This window comes from Otolemur garnettii, unplaced genomic scaffold (assembly GCF_000181295.1).
Source record: "Otolemur garnettii isolate 467f Iridium unplaced genomic scaffold, OtoGar3 scaffold00185, whole genome shotgun sequence".
Lineage (NCBI taxonomy): Eukaryota > Metazoa > Chordata > Mammalia > Primates > Galagidae > Otolemur > Otolemur garnettii.
In genome coordinates this window covers 2057785-2074392 of record NW_003852580.1, presented here as the reverse complement: position 1 = coordinate 2074392, position 16608 = coordinate 2057785, and the positions used below count along the sequence as shown (strand labels likewise).

At 60.2% G+C, this 16608-nt stretch overlaps 2 protein-coding genes across 4 annotated transcripts in view; one reads left to right on the top strand and one right to left on the bottom strand.

Moving 5' to 3' along the window:
• The window catches only part of PIEZO1 (piezo type mechanosensitive ion channel component 1), a 49772-nt gene extending 37555 nt beyond the window's left edge, over positions 1-12217 (top strand). The window contains exons 22-51 of one of the 2 annotated variants that reach the window (XM_012812057.2): positions 249-453; positions 1120-1224; positions 1736-1889; positions 1972-2215; positions 2314-2410; positions 2495-2666; positions 3154-3243; positions 3315-3412; positions 3752-3823; positions 4392-4492; positions 5014-5098; positions 5174-5230; positions 5314-5486; positions 5787-5893; positions 6115-6318; positions 6443-6701; positions 6767-6955; positions 7043-7364; positions 7865-7997; positions 8082-8229; positions 8328-8542; positions 8670-8828; positions 8934-9081; positions 10265-10453; positions 10665-10757; positions 10840-11012; positions 11087-11209; positions 11289-11368; positions 11463-11652; positions 11724-12217. In XM_012812057.2, coding sequence (XP_012667511.1) covers positions 249-453; positions 1120-1224; positions 1736-1889; positions 1972-2215; positions 2314-2410; positions 2495-2666; positions 3154-3243; positions 3315-3412; positions 3752-3823; positions 4392-4492; positions 5014-5098; positions 5174-5230; positions 5314-5486; positions 5787-5893; positions 6115-6318; positions 6443-6701; positions 6767-6955; positions 7043-7364; positions 7865-7997; positions 8082-8229; positions 8328-8542; positions 8670-8828; positions 8934-9081; positions 10265-10453; positions 10665-10757; positions 10840-11012; positions 11087-11209; positions 11289-11368; positions 11463-11652; positions 11724-11973 — 4635 coding nt within the window. In that variant the 3' untranslated portion in view covers positions 11974-12217. The remainder of the gene's footprint in view (positions 1-248; positions 454-1119; positions 1225-1735; positions 1890-1971; positions 2216-2313; positions 2411-2494; positions 2667-3153; positions 3244-3314; positions 3413-3751; positions 3824-4391; positions 4493-5013; positions 5099-5173; positions 5231-5313; positions 5487-5786; positions 5894-6114; positions 6319-6442; positions 6702-6766; positions 6956-7042; positions 7365-7864; positions 7998-8081; positions 8230-8327; positions 8543-8669; positions 8829-8933; positions 9082-10264; positions 10454-10664; positions 10758-10839; positions 11013-11086; positions 11210-11288; positions 11369-11462; positions 11653-11723) is intronic. The other variant, XM_023507500.1, reaches the window with a different exon arrangement.
• Positions 12041-16608, bottom strand: part of CTU2 (cytosolic thiouridylase subunit 2) — a 7473-nt gene continuing 2905 nt past the window's right edge. Inside the window, exons 2-14 of one of the 2 annotated variants that reach the window (XM_012812055.2) lie at positions 16532-16602; positions 16271-16330; positions 15274-15334; positions 14632-14741; positions 14217-14521; positions 13911-14046; positions 13630-13761; positions 13317-13408; positions 13114-13217; positions 12862-13012; positions 12659-12725; positions 12483-12541; positions 12041-12359 (exon numbers count right to left, since the gene is read on the bottom strand). In XM_012812055.2, the coding sequence (XP_012667509.1) occupies positions 12284-12359; positions 12483-12541; positions 12659-12725; positions 12862-13012; positions 13114-13217; positions 13317-13408; positions 13630-13761; positions 13911-14046; positions 14217-14521; positions 14632-14741; positions 15274-15334; positions 16271-16330; positions 16532-16602 (1424 nt within the window). In that variant the 3' untranslated portion in view covers positions 12041-12283. Of the gene's footprint in view, positions 12360-12482; positions 12542-12658; positions 12726-12861; positions 13013-13113; positions 13218-13316; positions 13409-13629; positions 13762-13910; positions 14047-14216; positions 14522-14631; positions 14742-15273; positions 15335-16270; positions 16331-16523; positions 16603-16608 lie in introns of both variants that reach the window. The other variant, XM_023507501.1, reaches the window with a different exon arrangement.

The following is a 16608-nucleotide window of genomic DNA, read 5'->3' as shown; positions in this document are numbered from 1 at the left end:
GGGAGCAGTTAGGAGAGGCTCAGCACTGTCCCCGTGGTGTGTGGGTGCCAAGAGGAGGTTGTGGGATGGGCTAGGGCCTCACTCTGCTGTGGAGCCCCCTCCCTGAGCCTCTCCAGGTGTCTGGACCTGGTGGTGCTGGCCCCCACCTGTGCTGGGGCCTCCCCATGTTGCAAGGAGACTGGGCAAGGGGGGCCCAGAAGGTCCCTTCCCACCCATTCAGTGTATGCCGCCCTCCATCCCTACCCTAGATCTGCTTCCTGATGGCTGTGAACGTGATTGGGCAGCACATGAACTTCATGGTCATCTTGCACGGCTGTTGGCTGGTGGCCATCCTCACCCGCAGGCAGCGCCGGGCCATCGCCCGCCTCTGGCCCAACTACTGCCTCTTCCTCACTCTCTTTCTGTTGTATCAGTACCTGCTGTGTCTTGGTGTCCCCCCAGTCCTGTGCAAAGGTGAGCACGGAACCAGGGGGCTGGTGTGGCTCAGGGCTCTGTGGCTGTGTGAAAGCCCATCAGGTGTTTCGTGCTTACCCCAGGCTGCTGCCCACCTACTACACCCCATGACCTGTCATGCCCTCTGGGGTCTGTGTTGCAGCCGTGTCTTCTCTAGGGGTGGCCTGGCCTCTTCTGTGGCTGGCTGCTGTCTTTTCCTTTTCTGCCCAATATTCTATTTTGAAACATTTCCAATTTCCAGAAAAGATGTAAGAACAGTACGAGGAACTATGTGCTCTTTCTGGGCCCCATGAGGCTTAGTCGTGATGCTTTGACCCCCAAATACTGTGTTAGCACGTGTCCTCTGAGAGTGGGGTGCTCTGAATCCATGGGAGGCCACGTGAGGCATTTCCACACCATCCAGCATGTCTGCTCCACTCAGGCGGCCTGGCCCCTGCAGTGACGCCTATGACACAGGGTTCAGTCTGATGTTTGCTTTTAGTCTTTTGTCACCTTTGGTCCAGACCCTGGTCCCTGTCCTGGGCTTCATGTGGTCCTTTTCCCAAGGGTGAGGGGTCACACGGGTGGTGAGAAAGACCTGCAACCTCTGGGCTCCTAAGTTATTGATTCAGTTGGGGAGGTCTGGGGCCCAGAGGCCTGGCGCCTCTTGATGTCTGCCCTCCACAGATTACCCATGGCGCTGGAGCCAGGCCATCCCCATGAACTCCGCACTCATCAAGTGGCTGTACCTGCCTGACTTTTTCCAGACCCCCAACTCCACAAACCTCTTCAGTGAGTACTGCAGGCCAGGCCCCTCCACCCTGGCCTCCTACGGGGTGGGGGCATCTGTGGGGTCATAAAGGTTCTGCATATAGGGCTTGAGCCAGCAGGGGATGGGTCACCTAGACCTTGCTAGGTCCATGCCCTATTTCTCCAGCTGGGAGCCTTCTGTGAGTATACCCCCTGCCCCACAGGCACCTCCACGGGGACCGAGGGCTCCAATTCTCGGTGGGCAGACAAGGCTCTGTCAGAGCAGCTCCACCACACACATCTGTGTCTGCTCACAGGGGCACATGATGCAGCCCACATGCCCCGACATGCTACTCAGACACGCAGCACATGTACACAGGTGTGTCTCAGACCTGACGCACACTCTCAGAGACCACACGCACTGGTCCTCACACAGGCAGATGTGTCTACCCCAGCTCCTGCACACAGCACACTCAGTCCCCACAGCATGTGCTCCACCCACCCTGCCAGATGTGCTGTGGGGATTCACGGCCACGCCTCCTGTGTCTTGCAGGTGACTTCCTCCTGCTGCTCTGTGCCTCCCAGCAGTGGCAGGTGTTCTCAGCCGAGCGCACAGAGGAATGGCAGCGTGTGGCTGGCCCTAACACTGACCACCCAGAGCCTCTGCGGGGGGAGCCTAACCCGGTGCCCAACTTCATCCACTGCAGGTGGGGCTCAGGCCTCACACTGCCCGCCCGGGGGCCATTTTGGGAGGTGGCAGGGACACCACAGTGACGGCCCCATCCACAGGTCCTACCTCGACATGGTCAAGGTGGCTGTCTTCCGCTACCTGTTCTGGCTGGTGCTGGTGGTGGTGTTCATCACGGGTGCCACCCGCATCAGTGTCTTCGGCCTGGGCTACCTGCTGGCCTGCTTCTACCTGCTGCTCTTCGGCACCAGCCTGCTGCAGAAGGACACGCGGGCTCAGCTCGTGCTGTGGGACTGCCTCATCCTCTACAACGTCACCGTCATCATCTCCAAGAACATGCTCTCGGTGAGCCAGGCCAGGCCTACCCAACGCTCTGTTCCTGTCCCCTGGGAGGTGCCCTGTCCAACCCCCGGGCCCAGCCTGACTGACCCCCTCCTTTCCAGCTCCTGTCCTGCGTCTTCGTAGAGCAGATGCAGACCAGCTTCTGCTGGGTCATCCAGCTGTTCAGCCTCGTGTGCACCGTCAAAGGCTACTACAACCGTGAGTGTGTAGGGGCGGCGGGCACGGGGTGCACAGACACCTGCTGCGTCTGGGCCCTGAGCCTGCCCCTTGCCTGTCTTACAGCCCAGGAGATGATGGCCAAAGACCAGGACTGCCTGCTACCCGTGGAGGAGGCCGGTATCCTCTGGGACAGCGTCTGTTTCTGCTTCTTGCTGCTGCAGCGCCGGGCCTTCCTTAGCTACTACTTCCTGTATGTCAGGGCCGACCTTCAGGCTACCGCCCTGCAGGCCTCCAGGTGAGCCCCAGTCTCCCCTTGGGGCGGGAAAGTGCACTGCTGGACACCTTGGTGATGCTGGCAGTCATGTAGCGGGAGAACCAAAGGACCTCAAAAGACTCACTGGAACTGTCACGTGTTCTTGCCAGCCCGTGTGCTGGGTCAGAGCAAGCAGACTGGACATTTGGGAGGGAGCAGTCGTCCAGTTGCCCCTCTGCTGCTGGCTGGCCTGAGTGCACCCCAGCTGGATGGCCTCAGGGTGTCTGGCTACCCAGCAGAGGGCCCTCCTCCCATGAGCTGAGCTTTGGCTTTGGCTGGCTTTACAGTGGTCTACACACACCAGGCCTCTCTCTCCACATGCACCACAGAGGCTGGTGTGGGGGTAGCAGATGCCTGCTGACAGGTGGTCAGAAGAGGGCCTTGGGTGTGAGAAGGGAGAGCAGGGCAGACTTCTGGGAGCTGAGTCAAGGCTTTGTCCCTGTCCTCACGCTGCCTTCCCCTCCCACAGGGGCTTTGCACTCTACAATGCTGCCAACCTCAAAAGCATCGATTCCCACCGCCAGGCAGAGGAGAAGTCTCTGGCTCAGCTAAAGAGACAGTAGGTGCCCTCTGGGGCGGGGATGTCTAGGCCCTCCTATTGGCCCGTGCTAAGCCAGCTCACACCTGCAGGATGGAACGGATTCGTGCCAAGCAGGAGAAGCACCGCCACCCAGGACGCAGCCACCCCCAGGACCCCCTGGGCCCTGAGGACTCCGGGCAGGAGCCAGGTGAGCACAGACAGAGCCCCAAACCTCAGAGGGCCACCATGTTTGCATATCTGTGCCCACTGGAGTCTGCCTGCGTCCGTGCCATGCAATGTCCCACGGGCTCCCAGCCCACCTGTCATGTGCCCTGTGGTCACCGTCTGTTCTACAGGCCCAGTGGCTGCCTGTCTGCACATGTGGGCTCTCTCCTCCTCCCGCAGGGCTCTGACCACAGCCCATGTGCCCCTATCAGTTGGACTCTTTAAGTCTGAGTCTATCCAGTCCCCAAGGTTGTGGCTCTCTCAGCCTCCTGGGCCGCCCCAACTTCTCACTGCTTGTGCTCACCCTGCCCCCCCCCCACAGGGCCTGGCAGTCCAGGGGGCTCCTTCCTGCCACGGAGACAGTGGTGGCGGCCCTGGCTGGACCATGCCTCAGGTACCCCGACGGCCTGCCTATGCCCCTTCCCTGGCTGCTGTCTTAGCTTCCCTTTTGCTGCCTGCTGGCCCCGTCTGGGTGGGGGGGTATCTCTCTGGCCCAAGCACATTCTCTTCTCCCTGCTGCCTCTGAGGGCTCCTTCTACTGCCGGAGTCTCAGCACTAGCCTCTAGTCATACAGTGATGGTGGGTCCCCCAAGGGCAGATTGGGCTTTGTGCTTGTGTTTTGTGACTCTCAGATTCAGCAGTTTGAGCTTTCACTGATGTCTGCTGTCTGTCCCCTCTTCACCCTGCCCCTGCTTGCTGTCTGGTCTCGTCCTGCCACACTGGCCTGTGTCCTGTGTGTATGCTGTCATCCGCCCGCTTGCCCAGGGCTTCCCCCCATGGGAAGGGTGGCGCCTGGGCCTCAGCCCTGTTGGGGAGTTGCCGAGGGAGCCCAGGCTGGGCAGCACACCCGGGCCTGTTACTGGCCCATCCCAAACTGAAGAAATGGACCCAAGAGGTCTTGCTGAGGTGCTGGGGCCACCTGTGCAGAGGAGGCCCTCAGTCCCTCCGCCACCTGCCCACAGTCATCCACTCTGGGGACTACTTCCTGTTTGAGTCAGACAGTGAGGAGGAGGAGGAAGCCCTGCCAGAGGACCCTAGGCCGTCAGCACAGAGCCCCTTCCAGGTGGGTTGGGAGGGCCCCTACCTGTTCTCATCTGTCCCTAGAGCTCCTTGCCCTAGGCTAGGGCAGTGGGGAGGGGGAGCAGATACCCCCAGCCTGGGCACCCAGCTCCTGCCCCTCTAGGAGTCCCTCCTAGCCCAGCAGATCTCCCAGGTCACTCAGGAAACCAGCCCATCTCTGCCTACTGCCTCCCCGGTGCCGACTCTGACCACCCAGCCTGTGGTGGCTGCCAGTGACCTAGTCTACAGCAAGGGTGCAGATGTCCTTGCTAGACACTTGTCAGGAGCTAGCACCGTGTGCCCCAGAACTATGCTAGGTGGGCTGCACCACTGGCGTCTGTCTCACAGCCCCTCAGGCTCCATCTCCAATGAGGGCTCAGGGACATGAAGGTCCTCAGTGGGTCCAGACAGTGGGGATCTGGTGTCAGGCCTGTCTGACCCCAGCCAGGCTCCTCCTCCTTTTCCTGAATTGGATCCAATGGCTTGGGGAAACCAAAGCTCTAACCCAGAGGACCTGGCCCCCAGATGGCGTACCAGGCATGGGTGACCAACGCCCAGACGGTGCTGAGGCAGCGGCAGCGGCAAGACCAGGCAGGGCAGCTGCCCACTGGTGAGCTGGGTGGCTGGGTGCTCTGGTGGGGGAGCTGTTGGGAGGCAAGATGCTGAGCAGCACCCCTGTGCCCAGGAGGTGGCCAGGACCAGGAGGTGGAGCCAGTGGAGGGCCCTGAGGAAGAGGTCACAGGTGAGTGGGCCAAAGGGGCTGGGTGCTGGGGACACTCTGGCCGGCTGGTCACCCCTCCAGCATCCCCTCCATCCTCTTTGCAGGCCGCAGTCATATGCTACAGCGGGTGCTGAGCACCGTGCAGTTCCTATGGGTGCTGGGGCAGGCGCTGGTGGATGCACTGACGCACTGGCTGTGGGACTTCACCAGGCACCACCGCACCATGAGCGACGTGCTGCTTGCAGAGCGCTACCTCCTCACACAGCAGCTCCTGAGGGTGAGCACTGCCCCGCCCACTAGCACACCTTGGCCCTCGTGCCCCGCCTGTCCCAACCACGCACTTACCTACCCACCAGCCCTGCCCACACTCCACAGTCCCACCCACAAGCCCCTTCTGCTCACCCAGTTTGACAGCCATGTCCTTGCACCAGCTGCTAGTCAGCTGTGCCCTGGTCATGCCCTGCCTGTGCACGCCACCCCTCCCCACCCCAGCAGGCCTTGCCCCAGGTTGCACCCCTGTTTAGGGACCATTTCTGGTACAGTCTGGGCATCCCTGAGGCCCTCTGCTGCCCTATAGGAAGGAGAGGTGAGCCGGGGAGTTCTGGACCAGCTGTATGCCAGTGTGGGTGAGGCCACACTGCCAGGATTCTCAGAGGCCCGCCACATACCCAGCACAGGATCCAGGTGGGTGTTGGCCAAGGAGCTGCTGAGCCAGGACCTTCCCCTCCTGGCAGCCCCAGCAAGGCTGCCCCAAGTGCCCAGCCTGACCTACAGCTGCTGCTCAGCCAGCCCGATCTTACCACTTGCCCACCAAAGCACCTTGGGGTGCTCCTCCATCCCCTGCCTATCCTGAAGACTGGGTATGACCCAGAGCAGGCCACTCTGACCCAGCCTCCCTCTGGCAGCATGCTGGGGGCCGAGGAGCCCCTGAGTAGCGTGACTGACACCAGCAGCCCCCTGAGTACTGGCTACCACACGCGCAGTGGCAGTGAGGAGGCAGTCACCGACCCTGGGGAGTCTGAGGCCAAAGCTTCTCAGCACAGCTCCCGAGAGCTTCCGGCCAGCACCCGCATCCAGATGCGGACAGCCAGCGAACTGCTCCTGGACAGGTGCAGCCGGCCACCCTTGTCAGGCCTGTGGGGGGCATGACCACCTAGAGGCTCGTCAGCTTGGGAGCCCGTGTGCTACCGTGGCGGCTGACTGCAGACGACACCCAGCTCACATGTCCCACAGGTGCCTGCAAATCCCAGAGCTGGAGGAGGCAGAGCAGTTTGCGGAGAAGCAGGGCCGGGCGCTGCGTCTGCTGTGGGCCGCCTACCAGTGCGTGGCTGCCCACTCGGAGCTTCTCTGCTACTTCATTATCATCCTCAACCACATGGTCACGGCTTCGGCCAGCTCCCTGGTGCTGCCTGTGCTCGTCTTCCTGTGGGCCATGCTATCCATCCCTCGGCCCAGCAAGCGCTTCTGGATGACTGCCATCGTCTTCACGGAGGTGGGCAGCGGCCGGCGGGAGGGCATGGGTGGCCTGCCCGCGGTGCTGAGCCCGCTTCCCCGCAGGTGGTGGTGGTCACCAAGTACCTGTTCCAGTTTGGCTTCTTCCCCTGGAACAGCCACGCGGTGCTGAGGCGCTACGAGAACAAGCCCTACTTTCCGCCACGTATCCTGGGGCTGGAGAAGACTGATGGCTACGTCAAATACGACCTGCTGCAGCTCATGGTCCTCTTCTTCCATCGCTCCCAGCTGCTGGTGAGCGGCTACGGTGGATGGGCGGCCCCTCAGGCTGGCTCCTGGCCCCACAGACAAGGCTGGGACCTCACCACCCTCTCCCCACAGTGCTACGGCCTCTGGGATCACGATGAGGACCCTCTGTCCAAGGAGGATGACAGGAACAGTGGGAAGGAACAGGAGTCTGAGGAGGAGCCGGGGGTCCTGCTGGGCCCCCAGACCGAAGCAGGCACTGGGCTCCAGGAAGATTTGGAGATGCCTGGGGCCACCACCAAGGATCACACTCAGGTAGAAGAAGTAAAGACCGGACCCAAGGATGGGGCCCCAGAGTCCCAAGTGGAGCTGAAGCCCTCCAGTATGAGGCGCATCAGTCTACGTTTTAGGAAAAGGAAGAGAGCGAGCCCAGAACCCGAAGGACCAGCAGCCATTGGTATAGTAGCTCCGACCACAACCCCCTCACCCAGCACTCCTGAGTGTAGCCACTACCCCCTCACCATGTCTCGGGGAGGACCTGGAGCCCGTGACTCCCAGTTCTCCTAGGGCAGTGGTTCTTAACCTTCCGGGTGCCGTGACCCTTTTAAGGTTCCTCACGTTATGGTGACCCCCAACCATAAAATTATTTTCGTTGCTATTTCATAACTGTAATTTTGCTACTGTTATGAATCATAATATAAATATCTGATAAGCATGATGGTCTTAGGCGACCCCTGTGAAAGGGTCGTTTAACCCCCAAAGGGGTCACGCCCCACAGGTTGAGAATAGCTGTCCTACAGGAAGCCTTAGCTGTCAGCAGTGCTGGGCTGCCCTGGGCACAGGGTGAGGGGTCTGTCAACCTGGGCTGGCAACACAGTGGGTAGGTGCTTGTCCGTACAGTGGGGAGGCATCCTTTGGGGTGGGCGTGCTCAATGAGTGATGGTTTCTCCACCACAGACACGAAGGGAGGGGAAGAGGAGGAGGAGGAGGAGGAGGAGGTGACCGCCTCAGAGAAACAGAAGCTGCCAGGCCGTTCCCGAGAGAGAGTGAGGGCAGCCGCACTCTGGCTGCAGACCAGCTGCCTGTCTCTGTGAGTCACCCTGAGATGGGAACAGCCTGGGCAGTGGGGGCAGTGTGGGGAGGTGGGCACCCAGCTGAGCCCACCTGCCCACAGGGCCCAGAGCGTGTACCGGCCGCTGCGCTGCTTCTTCCACGACATTCTGCACACTAAGTACCGCGCAGCCACTGACGTTTATGTCCTCATGTTTTTGGCTGATGTTGTCGACTTCATCATCATCATCTTTGGCTTTTGGGCCTTTGGGGTGAGCTGGGTCAGGACACCCCCAGTGACTGCAGAGTCCAGCAGCTGCCATGCCCCTCAGGCTGTAGCTTCCCCTGACCCGTTCTCTCCTGGCCACAGAAGCACTCAGCGGCCACAGACATCACATCCTCCCTGTCAGATGACCAGGTGCCTGAGGCCTTCCTGGTCATGCTGCTGATCCAGTTCAGCACCATGGTGGTTGACCGTGCCCTCTACCTGCGCAAGACGGTGCTGGGCAAGCTGGCCTTCCAAGTGGTCCTGGTGGTGGCCATCCACCTCTGGATGTTCTTCATCCTGCCTGCTGTCACTGAGAGGTGGGTGCTGCACCCCGAGGTGCTCAGCCCCCCCCCCGGGATGCTGGCACTCCTTTATGCAGGGCAGGTCTGGGGTCTCCAGGAGTCTGACTTCCAGGGGGGCTCTGACCTGCCCCTTCTACCCCAGGATGTTCAGCCAGAACGCAGTGGCCCAGCTGTGGTATTTCGTCAAGTGCATCTACTTCGCCCTGTCTGCCTACCAGATCCGCTGTGGCTACCCTACCCGCATCCTCGGTAACTTCCTCACTAAGAAGTACAATCACCTGAACCTCTTCCTTTTCCAAGGGTACGTACGGGGCTGCCTGGAGGTTGGGGAGCAGAGTGCACCGGCTGGGCCTGCTGCCCTTGGTGGACCACTGTAGGAGCTGACAGGGACCCTGGCTATGGGCAGGTTCCGGCTGGTGCCCTTCCTGGTGGAGTTACGGGCAGTGATGGACTGGGTGTGGACAGATACCACACTGTCCCTGTCCAACTGGATGTGTGTGGAGGACATCTATGCCAATATCTTCATCATCAAGTGCAGCCGAGAGACAGAGAAGGTACCTGGGCCCAGGGATGAGGCTCTCAGGGAACAAGCGGGCTCCCCCACAAGAGCCAGACACACGAGCATCTCTCTCAGGGGCGTCCAGCCCATGCCGACAGGCCCCAGGGACCCAGGACTCTGCCATGTCAGAGCAGCAGCCACACAGGCTGGCAGGAGGGTGTGTTCATATTTTTTAACCCACACAGGGTTCGTATTTTTTAACCACTTGAGAGAGACTTCATACACCACATGACTCACCTACTTGAAATGTATAATTCAGTGGTTTTAGTACATTCAGAATTGAGTGCCCACCACTACAACCAATTTTAGAATATTTCTCTCTTCCCACAAAAGCCCAGTGCCTGCTGGCTGCCATGCCCACCCCAGGTAACCTCTGATCTACTTGCTCTCTCTATGGCTTTGCCAGTTCTGGACATTTCACAAAAATGGAGCCACATGGAGCCTGTCCTTTGGGGAGGTGCTTTTTACTTAGCACGTCTTCAGGGACCAACCGTGTTGCTGCATGTCCCATCCACCTGCTGGTGGTGTTTCTGCAGAGAGCCACTGGCTCAGCTGGTGACTCTGCACTTAACATCTTGAAGATACATGTTTCCTGGTGCAGCTGTGCCCTCCCATTGTCCCACTCCCCCACCCCAACCTGGTGATGTGAGGTGTCCTGATTTGATGTTTCCCTCACAGCCATTCACATGCCGTCTTCAGAAGTGTTGGCTCAGATGTCTGCCTCTTCTTGGCTTGTCTTTCAAGCATGGAGTTCTAGTTCTTCATCTGTCGCTTATTAACCCTATTGGATATCTGATGCGCAGAACTTTTCTCCCTTTCTGTGAGCTGTCTGCTATCTTGGTAGTGTCTATTGTTAACATCCAGTTTATTTTTTTGTGCTTGTGTTTTCTGTTATATCTAAGAATTCCTTGCCTAACTCAAGGTCATGAAGACTTGCCTGTTTCCTTCTAAGAGTCTCCATCTTCACTCTTGGCTATGGTGTGAGGCCAGGGCTCTCTAGCTATCCCAGAACTATGTGGCACCCTAAACGTGAGGGTTTATTTCCAGACCCTCACATCCCTCTCCTGACTACTACAGCTTTGCAGTTAGTGTTGAGGTTTGGCCATGGGCTGCTGGCTGAGCCATGGGGCAGGGGAGGGCAAAGCTGACCAGGTGACCTATGTCATACCTCTGCCCAGAAATACCCACAGCCCAAGGGACAAAAAAAGAAGAAAATTGTTAAGTATGGTATGGGCGGCCTCATCATCCTCTTCCTCATCGCCATCATCTGGTTCCCCCTGCTCTTCATGTCGCTGGTGCGTTCTGTGGTTGGTGTTGTCAACCAGCCCATAGATGTCACTGTCACCCTCAAACTGGGTGGCTATGAGGTAAGCACCTGACAGCCTAGTATGTAGGTCACATGTCTAGCCCCCAGGGGAAGCAGGAGGCGTGGGCAGCCTGGCCAGTGTGGACTTGGCCCCCTCTAATGTGGGTTCTAGCCAAGGCAGTACCACCCCTCCCCCGTCCTTGTGGACCCCAGATGGGGTTCTGCGTGGGTCCTGGAAGGCTTCAGTTCATGTCACCCTGTCCCCACTCTAGCCACTGTTCACCATGAGTGCCCAGCAGCCGTCCATCATCCCCTTCACATCCCAGGCCTATGAGGAGCTATCCAGACAGTTTGACCCACACCCGGTGAGCAGCCCTACCATGCCACTGCCTGGGGAGGAGAAAGGGGGAGGGGGCAGCACCCTGCTGAGGTGCCACCTGTGCCCAGCTGGCCATGCAGTTCATCAGCCAGTACAGCCCTGAGGACATCGTCACAGCACAGATAGAGGGCAGCTCTGGGGCACTATGGCGTATCAGCCCCCCAAGCCGGGCCCAGATGAAGCGGGAGCTATCCAATGGCAATGCCCACATCACCCTGCGCTTCACCTGGAACTTCCAGAGGTGGGTCCTGTGCTTGGGGTTGGGCGAGGAGCCCCCCACCCCAGGCCAGAGAGTCATGCCAAGCTGCCCTGCAGGGACCTGGCCAAGGGCGGCACAGTGGAGAACACCAACGAGAAACACACCCTGGACCTTGCTCCCAACAGCACCGCACGGCTGCAGCTGGCCAGGCTGCTTGAGGGCACCTCGAACCAGTCTGTGTGAGTTGGCACAGGGCTGGGTGGCTGGTGGGCAGGGGCCAACCGGTGGCCAGCAGCTGACCTGCAGCTCTTCCCACAGAGTCATCCCTAACCTCTTCCCCAAGTACATCCGCGCCCCCAATGGGCCTGAAGCCAATCCCGTGAGGCAGCTGCAGCCTCGTGAGTGGGCATGTGGGGGCGAGGGGGCGGGATGCAGCCTGGGCTCTGGATGGCAGGGCAGCCCTGGCCCCAACCATCTCTGGCTCTGATGTAGAGGAGGAGGCCGACTACCTCGATGTGCGCCTCCAGCTGCGGAGGGAGCACGTGGGCACAGGGGCCGCTGGCTTCCTCGAGTGGTGGGTGGTGGAGCTGCAGGACTGCCAGGCCGACTGCAACCTGCTGCCCATGGTCATCTTCAGTGACAAGGTCAGCCCTCCGAGCCTTGGCTTCCTGGCTGGCTACGGGTGAGTGTCAGCACAGGGACGGGACGTCCAGGGCCTCCCCACAGCCCCAGCCTCACTCGTCCTGTTGGCAGGATCATGGGGCTGTACGTGTCCATCGTGCTGGTCATTGGCAAGTTTGTCCGCGGCTTCTTCAGCGAGATCTCCCACTCCATCATGTTCGAGGAGCTGCCCTGTGTGGACCGCATCCTCAAGCTGTGCCAGGACATCTTCCTGGTGCGGGAGACACGTGAGCTAGAGCTGGAGGAGGAGCTCTATGCCAAGCTTATCTTCCTGTACCGCTCACCAGAGACCATGATCAAGTGGACCCGAGAGAAGGAGTAGGCGCCAGGTAGTGTGGCCACGGTGCACAATACTCCTGGGCTGGGGAGCAGTGACCCTCCACCCGGCCCACATGAGCCCTGATGCTGCTGTCAGAAGGACGCTGCGTCCCCACAGCCTGTGTGGTGCTGCCGTCCCACCCCTGTGCCCAGATGGCCCTGGGTGGCCACACTGGGCCTAGCCCCCCACCTTTGCGTACTGTAGAGTTTTCTAATTAAAAACAGTTTTATTTATACAGACAATCACAGGGCTGGCCCTCAGGCCTTGCCTTCCCTTGGGACTGGGTGGCTGTCCTGACTGCACATCCTCGGGTTCAGCTCTCTGCTGTCTCTGCCTCCCCATCGCTGTCCGCAATCAGATACTCTTGGACTTCCTGCAGCACCCAGGCTCTGAGGGGGGGGGTGAAGGGTGCAGTGGGAAGCAGCACCCAGGCTTTGGGAGGGCGAGGGGTACACAGTGGGAAGCAGCCCCAGGCTCCCACCCAGAAGGGGCTCCCGACAGTGTGCTGGTACCTCTGCCTGCGGAGCTGGGCCTCAGCCAGGATGTAGGGTGGCAGGGAATCCAAGGAAGGCTGCGGCCGAAAGCTGACGTGAATGAGGGCAGTAAACCAGCCCTCTTACCACCCAGGGTGCTTTTCTCACTTCTCTTCCCCAAGCCACCTGGGGGGCGGGAGGGGTCTTCCACTCACCAAGTCCTTCATATTCACACGGCAGCCATAGCAGAGCCACTCAAGGACACAGACTCGGGGATCCCCCCTGTAGAGGCATAGCTAGCTGTGCTCCGCCTTGGCAAATCAGCATGGGGTGGGGTGGGGTGGGGAGAGGACGGGCTCTCCTCTCTTTGTACAGCTGCCAGGGGCTGGCCATGGGATAGAACAGGGCAGGGACTCACCTCTCACAGGGCCCCCTGCAGCAGCCCTGGGCACTGCCCACCTCTGGAGGGCAGCAGGGCACTGGGTGCATCCCTGCCTCAGCCAGGGCAGTATGTGGCTGCATCTGGGAAAGGTGCGAGGAGGTCTGAGCCCCAAAGGCCGTGGCACTGTCTGCAAGAAGAGAGGGGCTGAGGGGACCCTGGGGCTGCTGAACCGTACACGCATCCCCAGCTCCCCTCCACACCCTGTCACTGCAAAAACCCAGCACAAACCAGCACCGTCAACATCCAGTGTGCACAGGCAGAGGAGGCAGCGGGGCTCGGAGTGGGCAGTGTCATGGCTGTCCCTGGGCGCCTTGGCCAGCTTCTCACTTGTCCTGTGGCCAGATGGCAGGTCACACGCTCAGTAGAGGCCTCACTCCTTCCCAGGCCCAAGCAGGGTGGCAGCTCAGCAGCCCCACCCCTGCCCCACACACCTGTACACGGTGCTAACAGTGGAGGGGAACTGGGTCTGCAGCCGCAGGAGGAAGGCTTCCATCAGCCGGTGGATGCTAGCCTTTTCGGGGGCCTACAGACAATGAGAAGGGGTTGTGGGGGCCCTATTCAGGAGACTGTGTGCCTGCAGGGATCACCCCTCCCAGAGACAGGGCATCAGTGGCCAGCTGCCTCTTGGCTCTCCAAAGCGTGGCGTGAGCCAACTCACCCTGGGGGGTGCTGCTACTGGCACTGCCAGAGGACAAAGCTTGGGTCCCACGGAGGGACAACAGCCCCCTTGTCAGTACAGCTCACCTTGGTGTCGATGGCTGGCGTGAAGACAGAAGGGACGGCAAATAGGTGGTTGTAGAAGGCGACCTCCTTCAGGGTGTGGTCCCGCATGGGCCGCACCACCACCACGTCCCCATGCCGCTCATCAGAGAAGCCCTGGGTGAGGCGAGGGCTGTGTGGCCATAGGTCCAAGTGTGCTCCCCTCCTCCAGTGCCACTGGACAGGGTCACAGGCCCCCACCTCTGTATGGGAGACCCCAGGACTGAGGTGGGGAGGGTCTTCGGGGGCCCTGGGCTCCTGTATACCGTGTCCCAGGCCAGGAAGGCCCCTCTCCCCAGTGCCAGGTTGGTCATGAGCTTGATGGCGAGGCGGGTGCAGCTCTCCCCTGTCATCACCTTCGAGTAGCCGTGGGCTCTGGCCACATGCAGGATCAGGTGAGTCCTATGGTGGAGCGTGCTCAGAGGTCTGAGGGGGCCAGGACCTGGGGGAGGGATGCCTCAATGGCCTAGAGGTGGACAGGATCCCAGCCAAGGTGGGGGATGCCTCAAGGGCCTGGGGAAGTACAGGACGTGGGGTGGGGGTGGACAAGACAGGGGTGGGGCAGCACTCACCTCAGGGTCTGCAGAAGCTCCTCCTTGGCTGTCAGCGTCTTCACTGAGTGGAACAGTCTGGACAAAGCCTCAGTCTGGGCAGCTGCAGGTGGCCCTGTTGGGCTCTGGAGGCCCATGGGGCCCTGTGGGGGGGGCTGGCATAGCTGTCCCTGCTGCTGAGCCAGGCTGGGACTGTCCTCAGCGCCCTCAGTCCCAGGTGTGTGCTGCTGCTGGAGGAAACTGTCCACAGCCGCCTTGTAAGCCCCTGCGGTCCCTGCTGGTTCCTGGGCAGAGCAGCGCAGCACTGCAGGTGGCAGGCCAAAAACCTGCCAGGAAACAGGAGAGGGCAGTGAGGCCAAGGCCCACGTCCACCCTCACCAACACACCACAGGGAAATGGAGACCCAGAGGTCACTTCCAGGGACAGACCTACTCACCTCTTCTAAGGCAACTAGGTACCACGGGAACCCAACAGTCTGTAGGATCAGCTTTACCTCGGCCAGGGTCTTTGCTCTATCCTCTGGGCTCTGACCACAAGCTGCTCCCTCTGAAAGACCCAGGCAGGACAAGTGGTTGTGGCTTTCAGCAAAGCCCAGCAGGGCTGGACAAAGCGCGAGGCCACAGGGAGAAGTCCCACAGACTGCAAGTCTGTGGCTTCTATAGAAACTGCAGGAACTGTTTTCTGAGCAGGCAGGGGGCTGCCCAGTGGCTGAGTACAGCACTGAGGATGCCTCCCTGGGAGGATGCCCCGTGGCAGTAAGGGTCAAGGACAGCACTCCAGCCACTCCATACCCTGTCCTCGTCACCAAGACCAGCTCTTCTCACTTCCCAGACCCCTTCATGGGGGCTGCAGGCTACTCCCTCCTCCCACCCCCAGACTTCCTGACGATGGTCTGAGACCCCGGAATGGCAGTGTGTGTAATGGTGGACACATCCACTGGCTACTTAAGAGAAATGTCCCCACCGGGGCCTCGATGTGAGGACAGCACCAGCAATTCTTGGCAAGTCCTACCAGAGGGAGAGCCACTGGGGCCCACCCCCAGCAATTGGGGTTGGAGAGGAGTGACAGCCACACGTACCATCAACAAAGATGACCCCTGGCACAAAACGCAGCCTTTTGGCAGAATCTTGACTCAGACCCTGGAGGTAGAAGTGTCAAAGGCTTGGTCCCCAGCCACAAGCCACAGGTACTTTTCTAGTTGAGAACATTTCTCATCCAGATTTAGTGCCCTCCTAGAAGGTAAAGCCCCCTCCCCCCAAACAAAGCCCCCTGGGATCTGGGGCTAGACAAACTCCAAAGGTGAGGTTGGCGAATAGGGTCTTTACCCTCCCAGGTAAACATCCCTGCTTGAAGAAACCTCAGCAGTAGCCCCTCACCAGTGTGTCCTTGACATCCCAGCAATGCCCCAAGAGAGGAAGCTGGGTCCTCAGGACCATCATGCCACCTACCCAGGCACCTCTGACCACTCAAAGCATTCTTGGACTTAAGAGTAGAAAGTGACCACATGGCAAGGGCAGGGCATGGCCAGGCACAGGAGGGCAGTGCCAGGTGCTGGACAAGCAGTGGGCAGGGGGGTACCATCCAGGCAGGTGCAGGGGCCTCCAGGTGAGAGGGCCACCAGCCACAGAAGTGCAGGGTGCCATCCCAGGGCCAGGCAGACCCCTGGCCACTGACCCTCCTATCTCATCCTGCCCACCCTTCCCTCCCCGTCTTGAACATCATTGACTGGCTTGGTCCATGCCAGGGCACAGCCTACCCCCTTCAGCCACCGCCCCCCTACCCCTCCCTGCCATACTCTTCACCTCAACCTGGCCACTGCTGCTCCATTCTCCCACCATGCACTTCTGCACTTCTAGGCAGAGTGAGCAGATGGACAAGGCTCAACTGGGCACAGCTGAGTACTCTGCACATGGCTTCTGGCTTGTGCACCTGCTGTATGCACATCTAAGAACCCACCAGGCTTGAGGGGGGGGGCTGCTCTCTGAGTCCCAAGAGTCCCTTGGGCAGGCTAAAGGAGGTCCTCTCAGCCTGAAGCTCAGCCCAGCAGCCTGGGCCCAGGGTTGGTGCAGACCTACCTCAAGGACCTGCCAGACCATGGAGCTGGATGAAGGCCCTCCCGACCACGCCAAGAGCACCTGTGGAAGAATATCACTGAAGCCACCACATCTCTCCCCTACATGAGTGTCTGCCCCACCTCGAGGACAGCCCAGACACCAAGCCTACCCTCAAATACCAGGGAGGGTCCAGACCCCCCCCACAGGAGGGACAGCAGAGGCCTTGAGCCTCAGGGCTAGGCTGCTCAGTCAGACCCCAGGACCCAGACGCTACCTTCTCACCCGGGAAGATGAGCCGGTTCTTCCCCAGCATGGCCCTGAACTTGTGGGTGTAAAAGGCCTTGAAACAGTCCCTGCAA